General features: G+C 29.8%; 2 protein-coding genes across 2 annotated transcripts; one reads left to right on the forward strand and one right to left on the reverse strand.

The window, feature by feature from the left end:
* Positions 1 to 3,159: 3,159 nt before the first annotated feature.
* Positions 3,160 to 7,929, forward strand: LOC127117817 (receptor-like protein kinase HSL1). Its single transcript, XM_051047931.1, has 3 exons — positions 3,160 to 4,387; positions 4,483 to 6,066; positions 7,403 to 7,929. The coding sequence occupies exons 1-3, from the start codon at positions 3,340 to 3,342 to the stop codon at positions 7,816 to 7,818; spliced, it is 3,048 nt and encodes a 1,015-aa protein (XP_050903888.1). The 5' UTR covers positions 3,160 to 3,339; the 3' UTR covers positions 7,819 to 7,929.
* Positions 7,930 to 16,876: 8,947 nt separating this feature from the next.
* LOC127092894 (protein MAIN-LIKE 1-like) lies at positions 16,877 to 22,070 on the reverse strand. Its single transcript, XM_051031788.1, has 3 exons — positions 21,893 to 22,070; positions 21,401 to 21,807; positions 16,877 to 16,886 (listed from the first exon to the last, which is right to left on the reverse strand). The coding sequence occupies exons 2-3, from the start codon at positions 21,721 to 21,723 to the stop codon at positions 16,877 to 16,879; spliced, it is 333 nt and encodes a 110-aa protein (XP_050887745.1). The 5' UTR covers positions 21,724 to 21,807; positions 21,893 to 22,070.
* Between the last annotated feature and the right edge of the window lie 5,221 nt (positions 22,071 to 27,291).

Raw genomic sequence — 27,291 nt, forward strand, 5'->3', positions numbered from 1 at the left:
AATAAAAATAATGAAAGTTGGTTATAATTTCTGAATTAAAGTATAATTTTTTTTGGCAAATCATGAATATTCTAAAAAAAGGATCTTCCGAGAGTCATGGTTGAAACCGAAAATTGATATCTCTATCTCCTATGTTAAAAATGAAATCATATTTCAAATATTAAGGGTCTTGAGAATGAATCTCCATTTAGGTGCGTCAAATTTTATTTATTAAGGAACATATTACCTTCAAAGAGATATTTATCTTTCAAAAGTGAGACTTAAACTTTCTAGTTTGATTGCAATAAGCTCTAAACAATTTTATATAACAGGGTAGTGTTTTACATATGGGTCAAACCAATCCTTAAATCACGTAACTTTCTAGACTTAACAATCTTATTCCAAGAACCATATACATAGAGCGGTCAATTGTACCATGCAAAATAAAATTCTTTACAGTTTTATCCAAGGTCTCACAAATTTATTGAGGAAATAGTTGTTTCTTTTGCATATTATATGTAGGTAAAAAAGTAATAACGACATCGACGAGAGTGACACGTCCTAAATTTTCAAGAGTATACCTTTTCAAGAAGCTACCTAGCCTTATCATAGATTTCCAAAAAATCCTCTTTTTTGTGTATTTGTATTTTATTTTGAATAGCAAGTATTTTTCTAACAGATCGGTAATTCAGATGTTGAGAGCCGCTAAAGATCATCTTCAACAACTCGGCAAACATCTTTTGATGATGAAACTCTTGACTTATCTGCATTCATTTTAAGATCTGAAAAATAACATAAATTATCTAAAAATTTAGTACTCCCTATGTCTCAAATTATAGGTCACTTTGTCCTAAAAAAATTGTCTCAAATTATAAGTCAATTTACAATTCGAATGCAAGATTACTGACATTTGTCCCAATATATCATATATAATTTATTACTATTTCTTCTTCTAATTCTTAAAAAAAATCTCTATAATAAATGAAGGACAATATTGTAAAATCATACATAATTTATTTTTTTCTGAATTCATGTGAAATCTACAAAAACATCTTAGAATGTGGAACTAAGAGAGTAATGAACTATGTTAGATAAGTTTTTACCTTTGCAAACAGAAATACAACATCGACAAAGAATAACTAAGATATTTTAGGAACATCACGAGTGATATGTAGAAGTTGTCAGTGATTTTTCAATTAAATCACCAAGTCTTTCCATGCAAAGAAAAAGATGAAACAAAAAAAAAATATTATTTATAAGTTTGATCTTGAGAAGATTTATGATAGAGTGAATTGAGATTTTTTCTTAGAAAGACTCCATTACTATGACTTTCCTTTTAAACTCATTTGTTTCATGAGTTACTTTTGTCTCTTTACTCTAAAATATGAGAGAAATGAGCACAAATTTTGTTTATTATTTAAACATAGTTAAAATTCTCCGCTCATAAATATATGTATTTTTAGGTCATGATTCTTGATAATTTATATATATATATATATATATATATATATATATATATATATATATATATATATATATATATATATATATATATATATAAATATATATAGAGGTGAAAAATAACCTATCTTTCGTTTAGATCTGCCCAATTAAAATTCGTTAAAAATGAGACATATAAATTTGTTGGATATTATTACCTCTAAAATATAAAAGTTGAAAAAAAACACCTCTGTCCCATTTAAGTTTGTGTCTGCCAAAAAAACAAAATGGGGCGGACAAAGTTTAGGATCAAATGTTAGAATTTTTGGATCACAAATATAATATTATATGTGTTATGGTCATTATTTAAGTAACTAAAATTGGATTGATCTAATTAATATTAAATATGTAATTAAAAATATAAATGTCATGAAATATGATGCTATTGTGTAGATACCATAAGTCAATATCTAATTTGATGATGAATTAAATTAGAATATTGAAAACTAAGAAATAATCCTAATATTATTTATACGGGTTATGATCCCCGGTTCTAGAGCTATTCACATACCCAATAATCTTCAATTATTTTCAATGGCAAATTCAGATACTTTTCCACTTTCATTCTCATAATTATATTCAAACATAAGTATAAAATATTTGTTTAGAATTATGTTGATGATTCTTATATCGATATAAGTTATAAGATTATGAATATAACAAACCAAACGTGGGATCAAAAATCTTTGTTAAATTTAAATAATAAAAAATGACAAGACATAAGATGCGGGCTTGATCCATGTTGTGACTTCTAGATGCACACGGACACGGTTATACACATTTGATGTTTATTTAAAAATAGGTGTGATGTCCTACTTTATAATTTTCTATCTCATATTTCCGTGCACTCTTTTAGCTATCATTTTCTTAAGCCATTTCAAAATTTGACACGTACCACAAACCTGGTCAACTTGACCAAAATATTCATACTACAAGTTTTGATGAATTTCCTACTTCTTACCTTGTTGCTAGTACAATCTTTCTTTTTCAAACAATATATGTTAAAGTAAAACGACTTACACAAAAGCATTCAATTCTATGGTTGAATACTTTATTTTATTTCCAACCAAAACCTTTTAATATCATTGACATTCAATCTTTGCTGATGTAAACTATAATACGAACACAACTTTGTCACAATCAACCAAAACATTGGTTTTATTGACTCTATCATCATACGCCAAAATTGAATCTAGAACCCAACCATTTTCAACTTTTGAAAGTCAACATTGCATTGTAGACACATCAATGGATTCAATCCTTTAATCACGTCACATACTTTTCAATTTCGATTGTATGATTCAGATTAACACTCATGTTATCAATTTCACACATTCCCCTTTTCTTAATGTATATATTTATGTTCATCGGATTTAAATTGACAAAATACAACGATCTTAAAAAAAAATTAGTACAAATATCTAGTAAATGAATTCAAAACAACGATATTTTACTCACTAAAACTCATCGATATCATTAACTACGTACAAATATCTATAAAATCTAATACAAAATTAAAATATCTAATCATTTAAAATCCTATAAAATCTACTTACATATACAGAAAATTTCGACCTTAATTTCTATACGTGAAACTAGAATAAAAAATATAAACAAAAGTATTTTTCCATTTTAGAGATTAGTCCATGTTGTTGTTGTAGTTGAAAAATTGATTTATAAATAAAAGTCTAATATAATTCCATGGAAATAAGTCTTTCTCTTAGGATAGAGGGTGAAGAATTTTGTAGGCATTGCAAATCACAAAACAATTTTACTCCTCATTGCAAATTCAATGCATCACAAATCCACAACCCTTAAAAACCAGAAAAGAAACAAAAGAAAAATCTCTCAAACACCCAAATGAAAATATCAACATTTTCATTTCACTATATTCTAGCCTTTTTTCTCATTATTCTAACCCATGCAAAATCTCAATCTTATTACAATCTTAATAATCAAGAACATGAAACCCTAATGAAGATCAAACACCATCTTGAAAACCCACCAAGCCTTACTCACTGGACTTCATCAAACACCTCTCACTGTTCTTGGCCAGAGATCAATTGCACCAATGGTTCCATCACATGGTTGACTTTGGTCAACTACAACATCACTCAAACCGTACCCTCTTTCATATGTGACCTTAAAAACCTCACACATGTTGATTTCAACAACAACTACATACCTGGGATGTTTCCAACCTATCTATACAATTGTTCAAACTTGGAGTTTCTTGATTTGTCTATGAACAATTTTGTTGGAAAGATTCCTAATGATATTTCCAGTTTATCTAATTTGAATTATCTTAATCTTAGTTACACTAATTTCAATGGTGGAATTCCTTCTAGTGTTGGAAGGTTAAAGGATTTGAGATTTCTTGCACTTCAAGCTTGTCTCTTTGATGGAACTTTCCCTGATGAGATTGGAAATTTGTTGAATCTTGAAACATTGGATTTGTCGTCAAATCCATTTAAGGCTTCTAAGTTGTCGATGAATTGGACGAAGTTGAGTAAATTGAAGGTGTTTTATATGTATGACTGCAATCTGTTTGGTGAAATGCCTGAACTAATAGGAAATATGGTTTCTTTGGAGGATTTGGATTTGTCACAAAATGATTTAACTGGGAAAATCCCTAGTGGTTTGTTCATGTTGAAGAATCTCAATAGATTGTTACTTTCAAGAAATAGTCTTTCCGGAGAGTTGCCTGATGTGGTTGGCGCGTTAAATTTGGCTATCATTGATCTTGCACAGAATCAGCTTACAGGAAAAATACCAGAAGATTTTGGAAAGCTGCAAATGTTAACTGGCTTGTCTTTGCCTGTGAATAATTTTTCAGGAGAGATTCCACAAAGCATAGGTCGTCTTCCATCTTTAATTGATTTTAAGGTCTTTATAAACAACTTGTCAGGTACGTTTGAGTTCTTGCATGAGTTTTTATTCCTTTTTATTTTGTTTATATTTTTATAAATAGTATAATTTTTACATAAAACATAAACTTGTCAGGTACACTTCCTCCTGATTTTGGTCTATACTCAAAGCTAAGAAGTTTTCATGTTGCATCGAACAGTTTTAAGGGAAGGTTACCAGAGAATTTGTGCCATCACAGAGAGTTACAAAATTTAACTGCTTATGACAATCATCTAAGTGGAGAGTTACCAGAATCACTTGGAAATTGTAGTAGCTTGTTGGAGATGAAAATTTTCCATAATGAGTTTTATGGTAAAATTCCGAATGGTCTTTGGAGAGCTGAAAATTTGGTGCTTTTCATGGTAAGCCATAATAAGTTCAGTGGTGAACTTCCTCAAAATTTGTCTTCAAGTATTTCACTTTTTGATATAAGTTACAATCAGTTTTATGGTGGAATTCCAATTGGAATATCTGATTGGACTAATGTGGTTGAGTTCATAGCTAGCAAGAATAATCTTAATGGAAGTATTCCTCAAGAACTAACAGCACTTCCTAATCTTCAAAAATTGTTGCTTGATCAAAATCAACTCAAAGGGTCACTTCCATTTGATGTAATATCGTGGAACTCATTAGTGACTCTAAATTTGAGCCAAAACCAACTTAATGGAGAAATTCCGGTTTCAATTGGTCATATACCTTCTCTTAGTGTTCTTGATCTATCGGAAAATCAATTCTCTGGCGATATACCTTCTATACTTCCTAGACTTACAGTTTTCAATCTATCGTCCAATCATTTAAGAGGAAGAGTTCCTAGTGAATTTGAAAATTCAGCTTATGATAGAAGCTTTTTGAATAATGCTGGTTTATGTGCTGATACGCCAGCATTGAACCTTACCTTATGCAATGCTAATTCCAACGCTCAAAGGAAAAGCAAAGACTCGTCTTTATCTCCTACTTTGATTGTAGTCTTGGTTGTAGTTTCCATCTTAGTGGCTTCATTGATATCATTCATGATTATCAAACTTCACCGTAAAAGAAAGCAGGGATTTGATAACTCATCATGGAAACTCACTTCATTTCAAAGACTAAATTTCACCGAATCAGATATAGTATCTTCAATGACAGAACATAATATTATCGGAAGTGGTGGATATGGAACTGTTTATAGAGTTGTGGTTGATGGATTAGGCTATGTAGCGGTGAAAAAGATCTGGGAAAACAAAAAACTAGACAATAATCTTGAGAAATCATTTCACACTGAGGTTAAAATATTAAGCAGCATCCGACATCGAAACATTGTGAAGTTGTTGTGTTGTATCTCTAATAATGATACGATGCTACTTGTTTACGAGTACGTCGAAAACCGGAGTCTTGATAGATGGCTGCAAAAGAAGATTAGTCTCAAGTCTTCAAATGTGCTGTCAAGTTCGGTTCATCATGTTATTCTTGATTGGACAAAGAGAATGCATATAGCTATTGGTGTAGCTCAAGGTTTGAGCTATATGCATCATGAATGTTCACCACCTGTTGTTCATAGAGATGTGAAAACAAGTAACATTCTTTTGGATGCTCAATTCAATGCAAAAGTTGCTGATTTTGGTTTGGCTAGGATGTTGATACAGCCTGGTGAGCTTGCTACTATGTCTGCTGTTATTGGCTCATTTGGCTATATGGCTCCAGGTAAAATTCATGACATTCCAATCATCATTTTTTAATCTTGCTAAAAATTATATCCCTTAAATTTTCCTCATGGCTTTTGGCTTAGATCCTATCTAACTATGAAGCATGGACACCCCTAGAAATAGGCGTGTCGCGGGGTCCGACACTTGTATGACATTCGTACGACATGTGTCGGAAAAGTCAAACAAGAGTCGGAAAAGTCAGACAAGTGTCTCCAAAAAATTGCTTTTTTTGTTTGCTTCGATACATTTTGAATCGATGTCCGATACCCATATGACATTCAAACAAGTTTTCTTTAAAAAAAATTGTGTTTTTCTTTTCTTCAACACACTATATTTTCTAGTCAAATCTCATGCACGATTAAAATGGTTAAACATGTATTGAAGGAATGTTATTAATGAAGAATTAAAAGACATTAATTTTGATTAGAATATTTTTAACTCTTTCGATATTAGATGAATAAATGAAACTCAAATAATATGACATATATAGCGTTGTCGGTGTCCTAGATTTTTTATGTATCGGTGTTGAAGTGTTTGTGTCCGTGTCTTGTCGGAGTTTGTGCGTCATAACTATTTACTCTCTTTGTTTGTTTTTAAGTGTCATTTTTAAACTTTTTACACATACCAAAAAAACTAATCATTATTGTTATTTTTCAAATTATAATTCTCCTTTTACCTATAATAACTTTAATTATTTATTACATTCACCTCTATATATAATAATTACCTAAGATGATTTTGACAAAAATGCAGATACTTAAAAAGGAACAAACTGAGGGAGGGAGTAATAAACTATAAGTTTGAATCCTAGTAAAAATATTTCCTTCTAAAGTCTAAAATAATTATTTTTGCATGCTTTCTACTGTCAAACTAATCGGGAGAGCTTAAGGAAATGACTTACAACATGTTCATATATTGTTTTCGGCTTATTTCCATAAACTCTTCAAAATAGCTTTTAAAAGCAGCGTATAGATATTGAAAAGAATTTCAGTTTATTTTGTATTTTGCAATAGAAATAACTTATTATATATTATGCTATAAGCTCTTAAATTAATCTGTTTTTTGGAACAAGGCCATATTTAAGGACACAAATAGAAATCATTTTAGAATTCAAGGTAACTTTTTTGAAAAGTTACTTGCTAATTGAACTTTGGATTACTAGGATTTCCTTAATTGCCAATTGAACTTTGGATTACCAGGGTTACCTTCCCCCGAGATCCAGAGGATTTAAGATGAAAAAAAAGAAAAAGAAATATTTTAACCCTTCACGTTTGTCTAAATTTTCCTCGGTAGAATTTAAACTTGAATGTGTTTTTGACATGTTTGAATTGCAGAATATGTTCAAACAACAAAAGTCAGTGAAAAGGTTGATGTCTACAGCTTTGGTGTTATCCTATTGGAACTAACGACCGGTAAAGAAGCTAACTATGGTGATGAGCATTCATCTCTTGCAGAGTGGTCTTGGCAACACATTCAAGCAGGAAGCAGAATTGAAGAGTTGCTTGACAGAGAAGTAATGGAACCAAGTCACATAGATGGAATGTGCAAAGTTTTCAAACTTGGTGTTATGTGTACTTCAACACTTCCATCTAGTAGACCTTCCATGAAAGAGGTGCTGCAAGTATTGCTCAATTGTGGTGAATTTTTTGGTTATGGAGAGAGGAATATTGAACATAACAATGATGTTCTTCCACTTCTTGGAAATTCAAAAAGAGAGTCTAAGTTGGATATTGATAATGATAGTAGCTAGATTAACTTGCAACCCAAGCAAGTTTCATGTAAAATGTTGGATAAATCACAACAACAAAAAATAGTGGCTAACAAATTGAGTTTCAAAGGTTACTAAAAGAAGTTAGATGTTTCTATTGACCAATTCAGATTCAAATTGTGATTTGTAGGTTGAGTCATTGGTTCTACTAAACTCAACCCCTATATATATTTTTTTGGTATATTTTAGTTTTTTTTTCTTATTGATTTGGTGCTTTATATTCTCATCAATTTCTCTAATATTATTTGGAACATGATCTATTATTAAATCATCAATTTGACAAAATCTCGGCCAACAACGACAGCAAACAAAAATATGTCAATTCAAGCACATATATACTAAAAATAGTTCAATAAAAAAATTATCACAATTATGACATGTTAAGGTTACATATTCAATTCATATATAAATAATAATTTTTGCTTGAAGATAGATAAGGATATGATATTTAAGTTTTAAAGCTTACTTCGATTTGAAACATATTTAAACTTTTCAAAATATTTTTAAGGATATGTTTGAATGAGTTTTAGTTTTAGTTTTAGTTTTAATTTATTTTATAAATTAATTTTAAAAAATTGTTTCAAATAGAACATATATGCTAATTTTATTATATATTTTATTAGTTATATATATATTTTTAATTAAGATATATGTTTAAATTTAAAAGAAAAAAAATGAAAATCTCTATTGAATTAACTTATACAAAAAAAACTGTAAGTTATAAAATAATGAGAAAATATTAGTTGACAAATAGATTTTTTAAACATACGAGCTTATAGAGCTTATAAATGATAAGATAGAAAAGAGTTAAATTAATTTAAGGAGAGAGAGGTTATGATTCTCATGAAAAAGTAAGATTCCTACACTTTTATATGGGAATAAAAAATAACAAAATTTATGAATACAATCATATTTTTAGAAGAAAAAAAATACTCGGATATAATTTAATAAAATTGAGAATGTGATTTTCAACCTCAAATATTTCTAAGAATAAAATTTAAATTCATAAAACAAATGTATTTGTTTGTTATAAAATAACTTATATTGGATAAGCTACACGTTGGTTTTATTAATTAAATTTATTTTAGGGGATGCAATTTCACTTTGCAATTGTTAATGTGACATTTTACATCTTTTATAGAGACTCTATATTTGTTAAACTACCACTAATTTAAATTTTATTTTTAGAAATTTATATTGAATTGTTAAAATTGAATTACACTAGACAAATATATATATATATATATATATATATATATAATATTATATATATATATATATATATATATATATATATATAGAGGTTACTTGTAACTCAAGTAGCTAATCATAACAAATTAATTAACTTACTAATCAAGTAACAAATTAACTTAGATTATATCACAATATATCCTCTTATAATCCAAATTGTAAACACAAGCTAATCGGTTTGAATTATTTCTAGTTTCTTTCTCAAAGTTAGGAACTTGTCGATCTTCAGTTCTTTGATAAAAATATCGGACAATTGTGTTTCACTCGAATAATGTCTCACTTCAAATTCATCATGATTTATCTTCTTCCTTAAAAAGTGAAATCTAACTTTAATATGCTTATTCCTTCCATACAAAATTAAATTATTTACCAAATTGATGGGTGATTTGTTGTCGATCTACCACACCTCTAAATGTATTTTAGGGGGCAAATTGAAAAATTGGTTTTGCTGTATGGATTCCACGTGAGAGATGAGGGAAAGAAGGGGTTGGACCCCTTTACCATTTTATTTATTTTTATTACCTCGTAATTTACTGTTGACATTGTAGTGAAGATTATGATATTTTTGTGTTAAAGAAATTTGATTAATGATTAAATTAACTTTGATTAATGAGTAAACTTTTTTTTCAACATTATTATTGACACCTCATTCCCATTAATACCACATATTTATTTTTGAAAAAAAAAAAAAAAAATACCTGTGCAGACGTTTGATAACATAAAAAATCAAATTATTACAAAAAAAATTTAAAAAATCAATCTGTTAAAAATAATAATTTAAAAGATCTCTAATATAATTTTGTCAAATATTAATTAATTTTACATTTTTCTTAACATTTTTTTTTTCCAGATAGATGAGAAGAATTGATTTAAGAAATAAGGAACTCTCTCAAATTTAAATTGTATATTCTTTATTATTATTTTTATCTTAGTTTCATTTTATTTTAGTATTTTAAAATATTAATTAATCTTAAATATTTGTAGATAGATGAGAAGTATTGATCCAAGAACATCACAACAAAAAACTCTTCCATCGACTAAATTAGATGTGTGATCAATGTGATGAAAGAATTAAAAAATGAAGAGTATATGATTTTGAAATAAAATTTACCATAATTATACGAGACCGATTTATCGTGATTCGTATTCTTCATCAATCAAATGGGTTCAAAGATATGTATTTGAAGAAATAAAAAATACTATATCAGTTCTTTTATATAAGAGATCATTTATTTTTTAGATTCATTAAATTATCAATCTATTTGATCAGTTTATAGATTAGATATATTAATTATTTAATAAAAATAAAAAATAAAATGTCTCTTATAAAAAAGAGCATAGGTAGTAAAAGAGAACAAGTCATAACTGACTATAAAAATAATATGTTGCATTATCGGTAACTATTATCATTTTCTAAAATAATTAGAAAAAAATTATCTTGCATTCTTGTTATTTTTTATTAGCATTTTAGTAAGATTTATAATGTATTTAAAATTTAAAAATATTTAATATATTTTATTTTGTATTTTTGTTTGTTAAATACATTGAATACCAAATATTAAAAGAAATGTTAAAAAATATTTTTTTTAAAGGACAAGTTTAATTTTTTTTTTAAATTTAAATATTAGAGATTGATTTTGTGACTGCAATAATATAAAATTAATTATTTATGAAAATTTCAATCACAATATTCGTCATCAAATTCAATCACAAATTTGGTCGCTAATTTCGTTGCAAAAGGTTTTCTACTAGCATTTTTTCAATTGAAATATGATGGTCACTTTTTTGTTGCTAAACTAATAATCGAGCGATTTGAAGTTTTTTCTAATTCAGTCTCTAAAAATAAAAACAAAAATTAGTAGTATTTATATTTTTGGTTTTGCAACGGAACAAAACTTATGAATTAATTATTTTGACAGATTCGAAAGCATATTTAAACGGCATTCAAGAAGGATCGATTCTAACCCAATATTATGAAAAACCAAAGAATCCTTAATAGGAGATAATGATAATAAATTACTAGTATCTTACAAGTTATCAAGTGCTAAGATCGGTAAAAATCAAATTTGTTATAGAACTTCTTTTCTTTTAGTAAAAAATATTCATAAATTTATTATTGTAGGAACTTCTTTCCTATCTTTACTTTACCCTTTTAATGTTAATAATATGACTATAATCGCTAATGCCTTATGGTGAGAATTTAAATATGAAATCTTAGAACAACTTAAAATTAAATATCTTAACTCTGTCCAGAATAAAATTATATTATTTATTATTTTAAATTAATAATAAAAGAAAATAAATTAATTTCATTAATAAAGAAATGTCCTTTAAAAAGATAGAAGAAAAGTTACAATCTTCTAATGTACAAGATAAAACTAAAATTACACAAAATAAATTTATAAAAGATCTATGTTCAGATCAACCTAATATCTTATGGAAGAGAAAGATATATATTTTTTATTTGCTTTATGAGCCTAACATTAAGGAATGCGATATTTCGACTAAAGTCAGATTCATACAAATGAATAACAATATTTAGATTATTGCAAAAAAGAAATACAAGATTACTTAGAAAAAAGATTAATCAGGCCGAGTAAGTTTTCCCGGAAATAACTCAGTGTTTTATGTTATTAATGTTGCAGAATTAGAAAGAGGAAGTCCTCGATTAATGATAAATTATAAACCTTTAAATAAAGCATTACCTAATAAAAAGAATTTAATAAACAAATTACACCATAAGAGTATATTTTTAAATTTTGACCTTAAAACTAGCTATTATCAAATCAAATTACAAGAAGATAAATATAAAATTGCCTTTGTAGTATTCTTTGGACACTATGAATGAAACAATACGCTATTAAGGCTAAAAAGTGTCCCCTTAGAATTTCAGAATATTATGAATTCTTTATAATTATTCTCACTTTATTATAGTTTACTTAGATGACATACTAGTATTCTATGATTTCATCCACCAACACCTATAAAACTAAAGCCAGTTTTATGAAATAATTAAAAGTAATGGATTAATGTTATCTGAAAAAAATTGAAATTATTTTAAAATAAAGTTAGATTTTGGATTTTTATATTAGTTAGGGTATGTATACACCCATTAGTAGGTCTTTAGATTTTGTTAGTAAATTCTCATTCGAATTAAAGGATAAAATACAATTACAAGATTTTTAGGATGCATTAACTATGTTTTAGACTTTATCTCAAACCTTATAACCATGTAAATACCATTTTTCAAGAGGCTTAGAAAGAATCCTTCTTATTGGAATGATTCCATGACAAAGAGTTTCATCCAATTAAAACAAATAGTTAAAAAATTACCTTACTTATAAATCTCATACCCAAATGCAAATCTTATTGTTGTGACAGATACCTCTGACCTATGATTTAGAGGTATATTAAAACAATTACTTTCGGGTATGGATAAGGAACATGTTGTTAGATACTATTATAGAACTTGGACCCCAACCCAATTAAGTTATAACACTATTAAAAAAAAAATTAGCAATTGTTTTAAATATTACCAAATTTCAAAAGGATTTGTTTTCTAAATCGTTTTTATTAAAAATCGATTACAAGGCTGCTAAAAATGTTCTAAAAAGAATGTCAAAAATTTAGTTTCGAAACATATTCTGACCAGCTGAAAATCTCTATTGTCTTGTTTTGATTTTGAAATAGAATATATTAAATTTTATGTACAATAGGTCTTCAATAATTTCCACTTTAAATTTTACTCTATTATTATAAAAAAAAATTCTAGCACTATAATCACTACACCTATGGTGTTTTCAACCGACAATCAACAAGTAAATATCGAAAATATCCCACCTTCATTTGACACATTGGATTCTTTGAATATGGATGAAAGTCTATTCATCACCATCCTTTCATAGTTTATATATGACTATAATAAGGTTATGATGCAGGAAATAGTCTGGTACAAATAAAACTTTTATCTGTTTATACTCATTGACCATCCCTTCGTTTTTCTTAAATGTGTCGGTGCTACATAACTAAAAACATATGAGATGATCAACATATTCATTCTACAAATAAGGAACATTATCATGCTACCGATTAAAAACACAATAAATGATTGTGCTACACTGGTCGTCCAAATGGCTAGGTTGAATCAAGTGTTTTCAATTCTCCCTCCGTTTCATAATGAGTGATCAATTGAGAATAAAAGAGTGTCACAAAATGAATGATCTATTTCAATTTTCAATGCATCTTTTTCAAATTTATTCTCTAATTAATATTACTTTCATCATTCTCAGTATATGATAAGGGTATTTTAGTAAAAATATCATTCTATCTATTTCATTTATTCATAATTTATGTGAAATGGGACGGAGGGAATACTTCATAAAAATGACAAGTCCTCCATTGTTGTTTAGCAACAATTCCCCATATATTGACAAACATGGTTAAGTCGACATGACTGTCTGCAAGGTGAGGATCCTAGGGGGCAAGGCATCAAGAAACTAGTTTACAACTAGTAATAATGACTACAATCTACACATGGGTGACAATATTTATTCCTCTCTCTACGATAAGTAACTCATTTGTAAAATAAAATTGTCTCAAAATAAATGATTTTTTTTTCAATTCTACCCTCAAATTAAATACCACTTTTATCATTTTCAATATAAAGGATACTTTAGTAAAAGATTTATTCTCTCACTTTCATTTATACATTTTTTTAAAATCTATTTGAAATGGTAAAATAGGTCAATTATTATGACACATAGGGAGTAAATTTTTACCTGTGCAATTTAGAAATATTGTTGGAGAAAAATGAGTTTGGCATTAGTTAGTTGTGTGACAAATATAATATAGTTGTATTTGATTCTTCTATATACAAATACGCAAGGTCATAAATTCAAAAAACAAACTATTTTATTGGTCAAAGAAATGGAAAATATCTACAATGTTGATCTAAATGATCTACCTTCAAATGATGCTTTGTGTTGTCTTACTAGCAAAGAGGATGAAATTTGGCTATGACATAGGAGAGTAGCTTACATCCACATGGATCATTTAAATAAATTATTCCGTAAATTTTAAGTAATTGGTGTGATTGTTTAAGTAAATTTCTACTCACAACATGTTTGATACAATACTTTTCATAAAAAAAAAATCTAAGCATGACATTCTTCTTATTCAAATACTAGCGTTCAAACTGTTGCGCTAACGCGTGAAAATATTAATAACGTCTTTTTTTATAAGTTTGATTTTAATATAAACTATTTATACGATGAAATATATGGAATTTATTCAAATATATATTAAATTTTGCTTGCAATATGTAATATTCGCACATTAAATTTTGTTTGAATTGAGAAAACTGCAGTATGACGTGATTTTATTCTACATACGCACGAAAACAATTAAATTTCTCTTCAACAACGGAGTAAGAATGCAACTGTAATAATCTTCGATATTCATCTTTCTTTTATGGAGAAATTCCATTCAAATTATTTACCAAAATCCCCTATGAATAAATTTCATGTTATTTCGATATTCCCGTTACTTTTTATCCTCCCTCTACTCTCTCTCTATCAACCATGGTACTCAAGGGGTTCTCATAATTTCACCCAATTTCTTATTTATTTTTATTCCTTTTTTTTCAATTTTTTCTCCATTGTTTAGGCAAGTATATAATTTCCTTTATGCAATTGTCTTTTGAAATTAACAAAGTAAGGTCGCGGTTTTAGTTGTGTTTGAAACTGTAAAAGTTATAATTCTCAATTCCTTTTAATTGTTAACGGATATGGAAGTTATTGATAACACCATTTTTTAAAGACATGTACCCTCTTTATATATACTTATGATATATGAGTGTATGACAATAAAATTTCTTTAAAAATCTATATTTTTGATAAAGAGATGTATTTGCTCCACTTTAATATATTACTTGTTCTATTATGTTGTACATGTTAACATATAATAAATAAAAAATGCCAAAAAAATTGAAGTTACTTAAGATTATTTGCAAGAGAATATCGATAGAAACACATGACGTGTAATTATACGCAAGCAAGAAGATGAAGTTGCAAATGATAATGAATAGAAACAATTTCAATTCTTAAACATTTTTCTTTTGCAAATAGAAATCAACCAATATAATTTATAAAATCACAGTCATAAAATAATATCAACACCTAATGTTCATGATTAAGATAACTACATATCTTCAACTTGATTTTCATTGTAACATGCATGTCTTCTTCTTCCATAGTTCACTATAACAATTCCAAATAAAAAGTAATAATTAATCAAAAGGAGAAAATCTGAGTTTATGTTTAATTTTATTATGATATTTGAATGACTAATTTTATTATATTAAGGCTGTTTCACATTAAAAAAAATGCATTACCATTGCAATTCACCAAATAATCAAAAAGATGCATTAAATACTAATACCCACAAAAGTTCTTTGGGAATCCATGTGATCATTTTGCCATGACTCCAATGTCACATATTCATCTCTTCAATCTTGCAACAGAAAACACACATAAAAATATAAGATAAAATCAAAAACAAAATAAATAAATAAAAACCTAAAAGAGTGAGGTTGATTTGGACTATGAGAGCAACTGAGTTTTTCTAATAATATTATTACATTTTAAAAATAATAAATAAAAATATTCAAAATTATATTGAAGTATATAAAATGTTATCGATACTGTGTAATCAATGACGTTCTTTAAGAGGAATGTCGAACATAAAAATTTTATTCGAAATATTTTCTTTTTTCCTGCAATTATTTTTCGTAGTAAAGAAAAAATGTATGACTCTCAAATTAGAAGTTATTTAGAGAAAAAGATAGTAAAATTAATAGTAAGTAATGTAATATAGTTTTTTTTACCTTGTAAAGATTTGAATCAATTCTTCGTAAGTCCCTTTATCAATGCGCTTATGAGATTTAAAAAACTACAAATACATGATGAAATGCCATATCATTAAAGAAATACATTCAAAATATTTGATTCGTTTGAATATAATATGATTTATTGTGACATAAATAAATGTATACCTGGAGAATGAAGATATCTTGTTTTAGTTTAGATTTGGTAGAAGATCAACTCTGACTTGTTTATGAGTTACATGAATTTTTGGTAAAAAAGAAAATAATGGGCTTAATAAATATATATGCATTCAAAAATATAGAAGTTAAATATAGGAGTTAAATTCATGCATTCAAAAATATATTAGAGTCAAAATATTCTTAAATGAATAAAATAAAAACTTCATCATCCTTTGAGATATTATTTCTCTTTTCACAATTTTTCAAAGTTGTGTTTTATCTATTATCATTGTGGAGCTCCAACCGATAGAGTAAATTTTTAGATGTTTGACCTGTTTCAATAAGGATGATAAAAATGTTAGTGAAAGAGTAGTGAAAATGCAAGAAACTATTTTTTTTATATGTATTGCGGAAAAGGTAAATACATCTTATTATCGAGTTTGTCAATGAATGAAATTGTTTGTTCATCCTTTCATGTGTTTCATTTATCTTCAAAGTCTCCTATCTAAAATTTATTGCATAAAAATAGTGAGAATAAGTATGATCCAATTGATATCTAACATAAAAGTATAAAAGAAATGATTAAGTATAACTTACTCTATATCGAAGCAAATTTCAACATTTTTTCGTACTTCTTGTATAATTGGAAGATTTAATTCTGTTATAGTTTGAGTGTATAACCACACTCATAATTGTATCTCTTATTAAATAACCAACACTAAGATTGTGTAATCGATTTATATGTTGTTAGGAAAAACTGAAAAATAGAAATATATAATATAATTATAACTTCAAAAGAAAAGAACAAAGAATTAAAGATGAAGGTGTTAGGAATATTAAATAATATGATAGAAATAAAATATTGATACACAAAATCAACTAATAAATAATTTTTCACAAAGAAACATGTAGTTGTTCAAAGTATATTATGACATTCTTATCGGGAAAATTTTACCTTGTACCCCTACAATTAACCTCATACCCCTACAAAAATTTAAAAATTCCGATTTTATCCTTAATTGGTTTTAACCAATTTACCATTTCATTTTTACCATTCAGTTGAAAATTGCAAAAATTACACTTTCACACCCCTCGCACCGGAACTCCTGCAAAAAGACTTTCGGTATGTATTTTTCCAAATCGGAAGACTTTAGGAATGACTTCCGGAACACACAAAAAAGCAAACCGGAACACTTAAGGAAAGAGTTCCGGTTTAAATAAAAAAAAAATTCAAAACCGGAACACTTCTTAAAAGAGTTCCGGTGAACAAATTCTGCATACCGGAACTCTTTGGAGAAGTGTTCCGGTATGTATTATGTGTGTTCCGGAAGTCTTTCTTTAAGTCTTCCGGTACGTTTTTTTTTATTATTATTATTATTATTTATTTTTTTTGCAGAAATGGAAAATCTTCCCAAAATATGTGTAGATACTACTGATGCGTTTATGACGACGGAAAGATTTGGTACACGAGAAGAGGTTATCAGATGGATTAAAGAGGTTGGAATCGACAATAAAGTAACTGTTATTATCAGTCGTTCAGATACTGAAACGGGGAAGAGAGGGAGAAGTAACAAAATAATATTTGGTTGTGATAAAGGTGGGAAACACAAGATTAGTGATAGTGGTACCCAAAGTGCGTCCAAGAAATGTGGATGTCCATTTAAAATCAGGTCGACTCCGGCGAAAGATGGATCTGGTTGGAAGATTGATGTAAAATGTGGGTTACATAATCATGGTTTACCTGATAGATTAGAAGGTCATTCGTTTATTGGTAGGTTGACCACAGATGAGAAGCAACATGTCGCTGATTTGGCAAAGAGACATGTAGCACCTAGAAACATTTTGCTTTCCTTGCAAGACAAGTTTCCTGAGAATGTCACTCGGATTACGCAAGTATACAAGCATAAGAGTGTGATAGAAAAAGAGATAAGAGGTCCAAGGAGTGAGATACAACATTTGTTTAAGCTTATTGAGGATGCAGGATATGTGTATTGGAGTAGAAAAAAGGATGACTCGGAAATGGTGAGAGAGATATTTTGGGCACATCCTGATTCAGTTAAGTTGTTGAATATATTTCCGATTGTGTTAGTTATGGATAGCACCTACAAGACAAACAAATATAGACAACCTTTGTTTGAAATTGTTGGCATGACATCGACTGAGTTGACTTTTGCTGTTGGATTTGCGTATATGGAGTCTGAGCAAACAAAGAATTTTTGCTGGGTATTGGAGAAATTAAAAGAGTTGTTTGTGAAGAAAGACATGTGTCCACAAGTGATTTTGACAGATAGAGATCTTGCTTTGATGAAAGCAATTGAAGTTGTGTTTCCCAACTCGATTAATTTGCTATGTAGATTTCACATTAACAAAAACGTTGGTGCCAAATGCAAACAACATGTGGTGAATGACCTGCAAAAGACGATAGACACATTATGGATGGAAGTTGTCTGGGCTAGTGATGAGATTGAGAATGGTCAGCGGTTGCATCAACTTGAGCAAGCATGTGTTGATTATAGTGGATTTATTAATTATGTGAAAGACACATGGTTGACTCCACATAGGCATAGATTTGTTGGAGCATGGATTAATCGAGTCCTACATTTGGGTAACACAACGACTAATCGGTACGTCTTATAATTTTGTATGTGTTATTTTTATATCAGATATTATTTTTATGTTTTTTATGTGTTATTTTCAATATCTGATATTTTTAATATTTGATATTTTCAATATCTAATGGTATTTTTTATATCTGATATTTTTAGGGTTGAATCTGCTCATTGGAAGTTAAAGCAGATGTTAGGAAACAGTATAGGTGACATGGTCAAATGTTGGGAAGTCATGAATAACAACTTGAGGTTACAACTGGGAAACATTAGAGCTTCATTTCAAAAGAGTTTTTACGAAGTTGAGCACGCGCACGTAAGTCCCTTTTATGGTTATTTGCGTGGTTCCGTATCTCGAGCTGCTTTGAGACGTATTGCTGAAGAGTTATTGAGAGTTGATTATGTTGGAACTAACAGGCAAATATGTGGTTGTACTCTTAGAACATCTTATGGGTTACCTTGTGCTTGTGAGTTAGGAAGACACAGAGTAGGTGGTATACCGATACCCATTGATGTTGTTCATGTTCATTGGAGGAAACTAACTATGGAAGTTGAGTTAGAGATAGGTGAAGATGATGGATCAGAGGTGGATATGACGGCTGCAATGGATGAGTTGTGGAGACGATTTAGGTCATTAGATGTTATTGGGAAAAGGGCATTAAGGAGTAGGGTATGCGAACTAGCATACCCAACAATGACAACATTGTGTCCACCACCTGAGAAAATAAAAACCAAAGGAGGAGTGAAGAAGAAAGGGAAAAAACCAGCAGATTATGATGTTTATAGGGACCCTTCGTATCATGAGTATGTTGATAAGGCATCTCAATCTTCACAAAGGCAATCTCAACCATCACAAACTTCGAAGAAGATCAAATTATCAAAGAAGCAACCACAATTCATTGTTCAATTTCCTAATCATATTAGGTCATACATTGAAGTTGTAGTTAATGTTGAATCAGATGGTAATTGTGGATTTAGAGTCATTGCATCATTGCATGGATATGGTGAGGATGGTTGGCCAATGGTTCGCAGAGAGTTGGGGTTGGAAATAATAGACAAGGATAGGTCAACTTTGTATGACAAGTTATTTTCTAATCGGTTGTCAGCTGTGAGAGAATCTTTGATGATATAATCGTTTGGTTCACAGCCACCTGAAAAATGGATGAGTCTACCAGATATGGGTTACTTGATAGCGAATCGCTATAATGTTGTACTTGTCTGTTTAGGCAATCCGTGCATCACTTTCTTTCCGATGACAAGTTCACATTCACCAAATGTCTCTATTTATTGCATTGGTTTTGTTAACTAGAATCATTGGGTTCAGGTACGTATTTATATGTCTAAATATTTTAATTATTTCAGTTAATATTTTATGTTATATGACTTAATCTTTTAATTATTTTACTTTATCAGGTTAACATGAAAGAGGGGTTTCCATTGCCACCGGCCACATTAGATTGGAAGAAATTTCGTTCTCATATAGCAACTACTTGGATGCTAGGATTTGCAGGACGTATGCAACATTGGCAATTACTTACACTTGTATTAGCATGATTATGTAATCAAAACATAAATATGTAATCAAAACATGAAATCTATATTATTATGTCTATTATATTCAAAGCATAATACATATAATCAATGTGAACGAGAAATATGCAAAGCTTCAAATAAATCAGAAAACTGTGGATCTTCCTCTTCAACATTAACCTGTCTCAGATAGCGACGAATCAATGTAGATACACGAGCCCAATCAGGATCAGATGGCCCGGCGTCATATACAGGAACGGATACCTCTCTAGGAGCGTCACGATGGGGAGGGACCAACCGTGGATGGGAAACACGATAATACCACTCCAGATAACCGTCTTCTACCTCAGATGGAGTGGTGGCCACGGTAGATGAACCGATCACAGCGACAACACTCTGATGGTAATTGATCCAATCAACATCAATATCCGTCGCCATCATACAATCCAGAGGTGGGGATGGAACATACTGCCTATACCCGAACTGACGTAAACATCTATCAGGCAAGTATGGAACAACTGTTTCACCCCACTTCAAACAGCCCCTGTAAAGACATATCTCATCAAATACACGCCATGCTCTATGATCCTCAAATGGTCGCCAGATGACGTCGGTAGGTGTCAGCTCGTCCAAAATAGGTCGTAAATCATCGACCTTCAGGACTCCCTGTCTATACGACCATCTCATCGCTCGGGGAAGACCACAATTTTCAGCAGGATTCCAATTCTCCCCTCTTTTTCCAACAGTTGGAAAATACTCGTGAATCCAACACTGTTACAAAATAAAAACATAATAAATAAAACAAATTAAGTTACAATATTTTATAAAATGAATCCAACACTTAATTAACAAAATTAAATTATATACCTGTAGGAGAGTAGGATATCCACTGAGCTGTTTGCAACTGTACATGGACGCATCTCCAAGATATCGGTAGAGGGTAACTAGTGCAGCTGCTCCCCAACTATATCCTGAACATCCATCTAAGTCCCTAAACAGGAGGAGGTATCGTGCCTCTACAAGTGTAAAGATCTTATCAGCAAATATGGTGGAACCCACCAACATCAATAGATATGTTTTAGTCGCATATGCCCAGCTGGAAGCAGCCCTATGATGTACGAATAAATCATATAACCACTCCAACTTGTAATACGACCCCCTGCGGCTCCGAACATGTGACTGTGCCTGACCCTGTGACACTCCTAGGTAGTCAACAGCAAGTTCAACAGCTAGCTCTTCAGTCACATCCTGAGGACTCCAAAAGATACCCCTAATGAGCAAGTGAAGTAGACATGCGACATCATCTAAAGTAATGCTCATTTCACCAAACGGCATGTGAAATGAAGATGTCTCTAGATGCCATCTTTCCACAAATGCAGAGACAAGATTTGTGTCTATCTTGTTCAGACTGGTTCTCTGCAGTGAAGCTAAACCGGATCTAGATACCCAACTCTCCATCTGTGGTGGAAGAGCCAATGGAACCCTAGAAGTCAACTTCAGTCCATGTCCGGCAACCTTCAACTCTTTCTTTGGTCCTCTTTCCTAAAAACAATTAAAACACATATTAGAAAACAAATTATAAAATATTCAACTATTATTCATTTTCAAATATAGCCCGTTTACTTACCTCACCGAACCATATATGTCGAGCAACATGATGCTCGTACTTCACCAAAAGAGACGTATCGTACGACCCTCCTGGATATCCAGTCGGCTCAGCTGCAGCTGCAGATGAAGATGCACCCCGGTCTAACGTGCGGACTGGAATCCGGCCATCTGCACCTCTTCTTCGAACCACTGCAAAAATAATGTTTAAAAAAATAATTAAAATTAAAAAAAAAAAATTTACGTATCGGAACACTTCAAAGAAGAGTTCCGGTTAGTAAAAAACACAAAAAGTCTTCCAAAAACACTTTCTTAAAGAGTTCCGGTATACATCATCCAAACCGAAAGTCTTTAAGAAAGTGTTCCGGTATACAAGTATACAAACCGGAAGACTTTCTAAAAGACTTCCGGTTCAGTGTCCCTTAAAGACAACAAACCGGAACCCTTTAGAGAAGTGTTCCGGTATACAATTATACAAACCGGAAGACTTACTCTTAAGTGTTCCGATATACAATGCAAAAACGCCAAATATTTGTCTTCTCCGGAAGTCTTCAACGAAAATGATAAAAAAAAATTGAAAGGGAAAATATACCCTATTTATATGAGGGTATTTTGGTCAAAAAAATTTAAATGTAGGGGTATGGGTACAATTGTAGGGGTATAGGATAAAATTTTCTTCAAATGACTCCAAAGGGCCACTTTAACCCAAGTCCAAAGCCCAATAAAGATTTTCATATTCCATAATATTTAATATTTGTTTCCATTAAGTAATTTAAATCTTTTCTCTCTTTTTAATAATGATAATAATGACAAACGGGGAATATTATATCTGCAAAATTCAGAGTAAGTATATGTTGTTTGACGGCATATTATGGAGGAGTAAAAACTACATACTAGTTTTATTTATTTTTTCTAACCATTCTTTTTAAAATATTTTTTAAAAACATTTTATAAAATTATTATCAAAAATATAAAAAAAATCTATTTTTTAAAATTAAAATAAACTAAACCAATATATCAATAAAAAATCACTTTGAACATTCAACCAACGCGAACTTTTTTCAACAAACATGAATTAAAGGAAATTTTTTAAAATTAAAAATAATATATTTAAAGGAAAAAATATATATTTAATAAAATATTTAATATTTCCATAATGTATACTCAAATATAAAATGCTCACATCACATCTTCATTCAATATTAGAAACCTAGGTAATTATAAAAATATTTTAGTCACAATATCAAATCAATTGTATTATAAAAGAATACATACATTATTGAAAATAGACAAAAGCCGGATATTCTTCCAAGGTGTTCCATCCTTTCCTGATCTTTGAAGGCTTATGCATTAGAGAAATGATCTAGTGACACCCACAATTGACATTACACCGTATTTTTATACTATACAATCTACTATTTTATTTTATTTATTATTTTTATGAAAATTAAAATTAATGCTGCAGTTAAATTGAAGCTGAAGAAGTACGGTGTAACCCTACGGTGTAACTATTTTGGTGTAAGCATAGCACACCTCTATGCATTATTATAATTTGACCATAAAAGTAAAGTGTGCGTAGAAGCAACGAAGAAAGTGACAAAAAAGAATACAAATTTAATGTGGGTGTGCTATCTTTCTAGAAGCCTACCATATAATATGTCATAATTTAATGTAAACATGTGGTCACGATGCTTCACTATCTCTATGCCAGTGGTCACAAGTGGATCAAAGTCAAAGTTTTAGGCTAACTACTTCATTATAAAGTTTGGATTCTTAGTTTACTATAATAAATAATATTTTTTATAATAAAATTTTCATCACGAATAATAGAAATCCAGATATAAAATCAAAGTGCATAATATTTATTATTTAAAAAAATAAAAAACTAAAATTCTTTAGGTTTTTCGTAACATCGAGATTGATTTTCAACTATCTCAGTTTATGATTTTACTTGTTTACAAATGTAAACAAAATATTCTAACCCTTTAATTTTCTATTTAACCGAGGTATAAAATAATAATATTTTACTATAAAAGCACTTGTTAAATCGAGTTTATCATAATCCTCACTAATATAAAATCGTCCCAAATTCGCAAACATCATTCTTTGGGATGGATTGCAAGACAGAAAAAATCTCAAATGTTCTTCTATCTTGAACAAAATATTTTTTTCTGCCTTTGTAGTCTATCTCAAATAATGATGTTAATGTTGTCGTTTTTGTATTTTTTGAGTAACTCTTAGTTAAAGAATGGAGCTCAACCTTTGAAGAGTACTCCGTTGATAAATTGCAAGGACAGAAAATCATTCTTGTTTTAAAAAAAAATATTTTAAAGGGTATGCAACAAAATCTGGATATCACCGAAAATTTGTTGTAAACAATATATTTTAATATTACGGATAAACAATGTAATTAAAAAAAAGAATTATTCACCTCGGTTTTATAATAAAACCGAGATGTTTAATAATCATATTTTACTATAAAAACATTTGTTAAACAGATTTTACCCTAAGACTAACTTATATGTAATCACCCCCAAAGAGATATTCATCAAACTTTACTTTATCCTAGAGATCTATTGAAAGAGTTTTGATGAATATCTGTTGGAAGAGATATTCACCACTGTCAATTTGATCATGAGTTGCAACTACAGATCTCTGGGATGTATTGCAAGTTCAAAAAACAAAAAAAAAATCATTGAGAAACAGATCTCTAACATCTTGTATGGGACCTGAGCATGGAAAATAAAAATTCTCATTGGAAAACAGATTTTACAATGTATTTTTAATATTATGTGTAAATAATATAATTAAAAAAAAACTTATTCACCTCGGTTTTCTTCTTGATCGAGGGGATAGTTAAGCGTTTTTTTTTACTATATTGAACACCCTTAAATAAATCTTTGTCGTTCATTTATTGTTTATCAACATTCAAGAATTTGTCATTAGTGATCCACGTGAAACCTAAGAAAAATCCATTATAAAAGCATGTTGAATATTAAAAATCTAACCTATATGGAACATGAAGCTTTTGAAACATAAAGACGTTTGGAAAAGTTATCTACGATGGATTGCAAGAGCAGAAAATTACTTAGGTTTAAGGTTTGTTTTCTTAAATATTTATTTGAGCACAAAACTGTATATTTGAATATTGATTTTATTTCTCTAACCCTTGTTTTATTTTGCTTCAGAATCAAACGCATGCAAGATCCGTAGAGAATAATCTTGCACCCAACATTTGATCTTCCTCAAAATTCAATAATTCGAAGATCTAAAATCTAGATCATCATGGAATTTGATTTTTATTTTAATATTATGTGTAAACAATATAATATTCTGGATAAACAATGTAACAATTTTAAAAAGAAAAGAAATAATAGAAATGTTGTTGTTGGGGTTCAAATCCATATGCATATAACGTTACCCCTCAGTTTTAAAATCACTGAGATGATAAGTGGCAACCTTTTTCATGACGCCCTTCGTTACCTCGCTACTGCAGCTGAGGTAAAATACATTTTTTGTTCGATGTTAAAAGCACTTTTGTAGTAGTGGTTGCTCCTTATAGATTGCTTGATTAATAAAGATTATTCAAAAATAGAAGGCAAATAGATAATAAGATGTGACATTATTTTTTCTAATGGCAAAATTGACTCTCTTAAAAATTGAATTCATATATTTAGAAGATACAACATTGCTATTTATAAATATTTAGACTCTTTATAAAGATCAATTGTTTTTGGTGCTAGGAAACTAAAATTGTCAATGGCAAATGGCATGAAAGTATGTTGATTTTTGGAACACGCTTTCTCATATTTGACCTCTTTACTTGAAACGGCTTTGAGAGTTGCTTGTCACATAGTAAAACCTCCAGTCCTCGGTCCCACTAGTGGAGAAACTCCAGTCAAGTGCATGCAATCATGTTCCCTCCTACCCACACATATACTAGAATATTTGTTGGCCTAAGTGTCGATCTCCCCTCGTGTGGGTCAGTCAAGAAATTCATAGATGCCTCTTTCTTCATAGGTACTTCAATCCGCCAAAATATATCAAATATGACATCCCTAACAAGATCATGTTGGTATTTGAAGCATGGAAGCTCCCAAATATAACCAAATACACCTTGCGACAAACAAGGCACACCTCATCAATAGGTAATAAGGAAATCATAAGGAGGCATCTTAGGATAGTATGATACTCCACTAGTGACATATGTTGACCTAGACCATAAATATGAATAGCAAGGAGAAACTCTTGAGCATGTGCGGCTTCCAAACAACCAAAAATTGTTTTCTGTCTTGTGGTCATGTCAAATTTTGTGGAACCTTGTTTTGCAAGTGGTATACTTTCAACAAGGACAACTATTTTATTTTTTATGATGACAACCTTTTTCTAATCATGACAACTGATGATGACAAGTCAATCATATGTAGTTAAGCTATTAAAGATGCAAACCAAATAATTTAGGATTTGTTGGACTTGACTATCAGATGATGGAAACATAATGCAAATAAACTTAAGCCTCATCTCAAGTAAAATAAAGCAAGTCTCTACAAAAAGGAAAGTATTTGACAAAGTGAAAGCAAGTCTCAACAACATCTTAATGATGGATAACGACTAGATATCTTTCTTTTCCATTTTTAACTTGGTAATTGACTACAAAGGAGCAAACCAATCGATTGGCATGTCATAAAAAACCTTTAAAATGATGTCCTTTTTGAGTCATCTCTAGCCTATAAATAGAGGTTTCTTCTATCATTTCAAATCATCCAAACCGAGTTTCATTTTCATACCTTTCTCTCTCTCTCTCTCTCTCTCTCTCTCTCTCTCTCTCTCTCTCTCTAAAACTTTTCTTTCACTTTTTCTCACTAAGTTTTTAGCCGTAGTGCTTTTTCGAGAAAATCCTTTTGCGAGTGAGAAGTTGCATTTCTAGAAGGGTAGTAATGTAAGTTCACCAAGGGACTTTTTTTTATACATTGGTTGAACATTTTAGGAATTGTTTGGGTTAGAAGCTAAACCCGTAAAATCTTTGGTTTGGGGATTTGTGTGATCAAACCCTTGTTTAGGTTTGAAAGCTCACCCCATGATAAAAATTTGCATAGGTTCTTGGTTAGCCAGTGATAAACCAAGTTAAGGTTAAAGCTTAGCCCGATATTAAAAGCTTACTAAGGTTCAAGATTAGCCCAATGTTAAAATCTCTCAGGTTATTGGTTATCCCGTGGTAAAACCATGATTTAAGGTTCGTGAGCTTATCCTAGTGATCAAAGCTTGAAAAGTTTAGTTTAGAACCTTGAAGACTAACCGCTCCAACATTCTCGTGGAAAGATTGCTTCAGTATGTCGTTTGCAAAAAAATACTAACTACTTTGATCGTTTGTTTGAAAAGAAGACTCACAAATTCACTCCATTATTTACTGTTTTGTTGTAA

Source organism: Lathyrus oleraceus, chromosome 1 (genome assembly GCF_024323335.1).
Source record: "Lathyrus oleraceus cultivar Zhongwan6 chromosome 1, CAAS_Psat_ZW6_1.0, whole genome shotgun sequence".
NCBI classification, from domain to species: domain Eukaryota; kingdom Viridiplantae; phylum Streptophyta; class Magnoliopsida; order Fabales; family Fabaceae; genus Lathyrus; species Lathyrus oleraceus.

What these genes read in the sequence shown, in the direction of transcription:
- LOC127117817 (XM_051047931.1), top strand. Translation starts at nt 3,340, where the DNA reads ATGAAAATATCAACATTTTCATTTCACTATATTCTAGCCTTTTTTCTC. An exon ending in CTTTATAAACAACTTGTCAG is followed by an intron (nt 4,388 to 4,482) that starts GTACGTTTGAGT and finishes TAAACTTGTCAG; the next exon opens with GTACACTTCCTCCTGATTTT. An exon ending in ATTTGGCTATATGGCTCCAG is followed by an intron (nt 6,067 to 7,402) that starts GTAAAATTCATG and finishes TTTGAATTGCAG; the next exon opens with AATATGTTCAAACAACAAAA.
- LOC127092894 (XM_051031788.1), bottom strand. Translation starts at nt 21,723, where the DNA reads ATGGAGAGTTGGGTATCTAGATCCGGTTTAGCTTCACTGCAGAGAACC.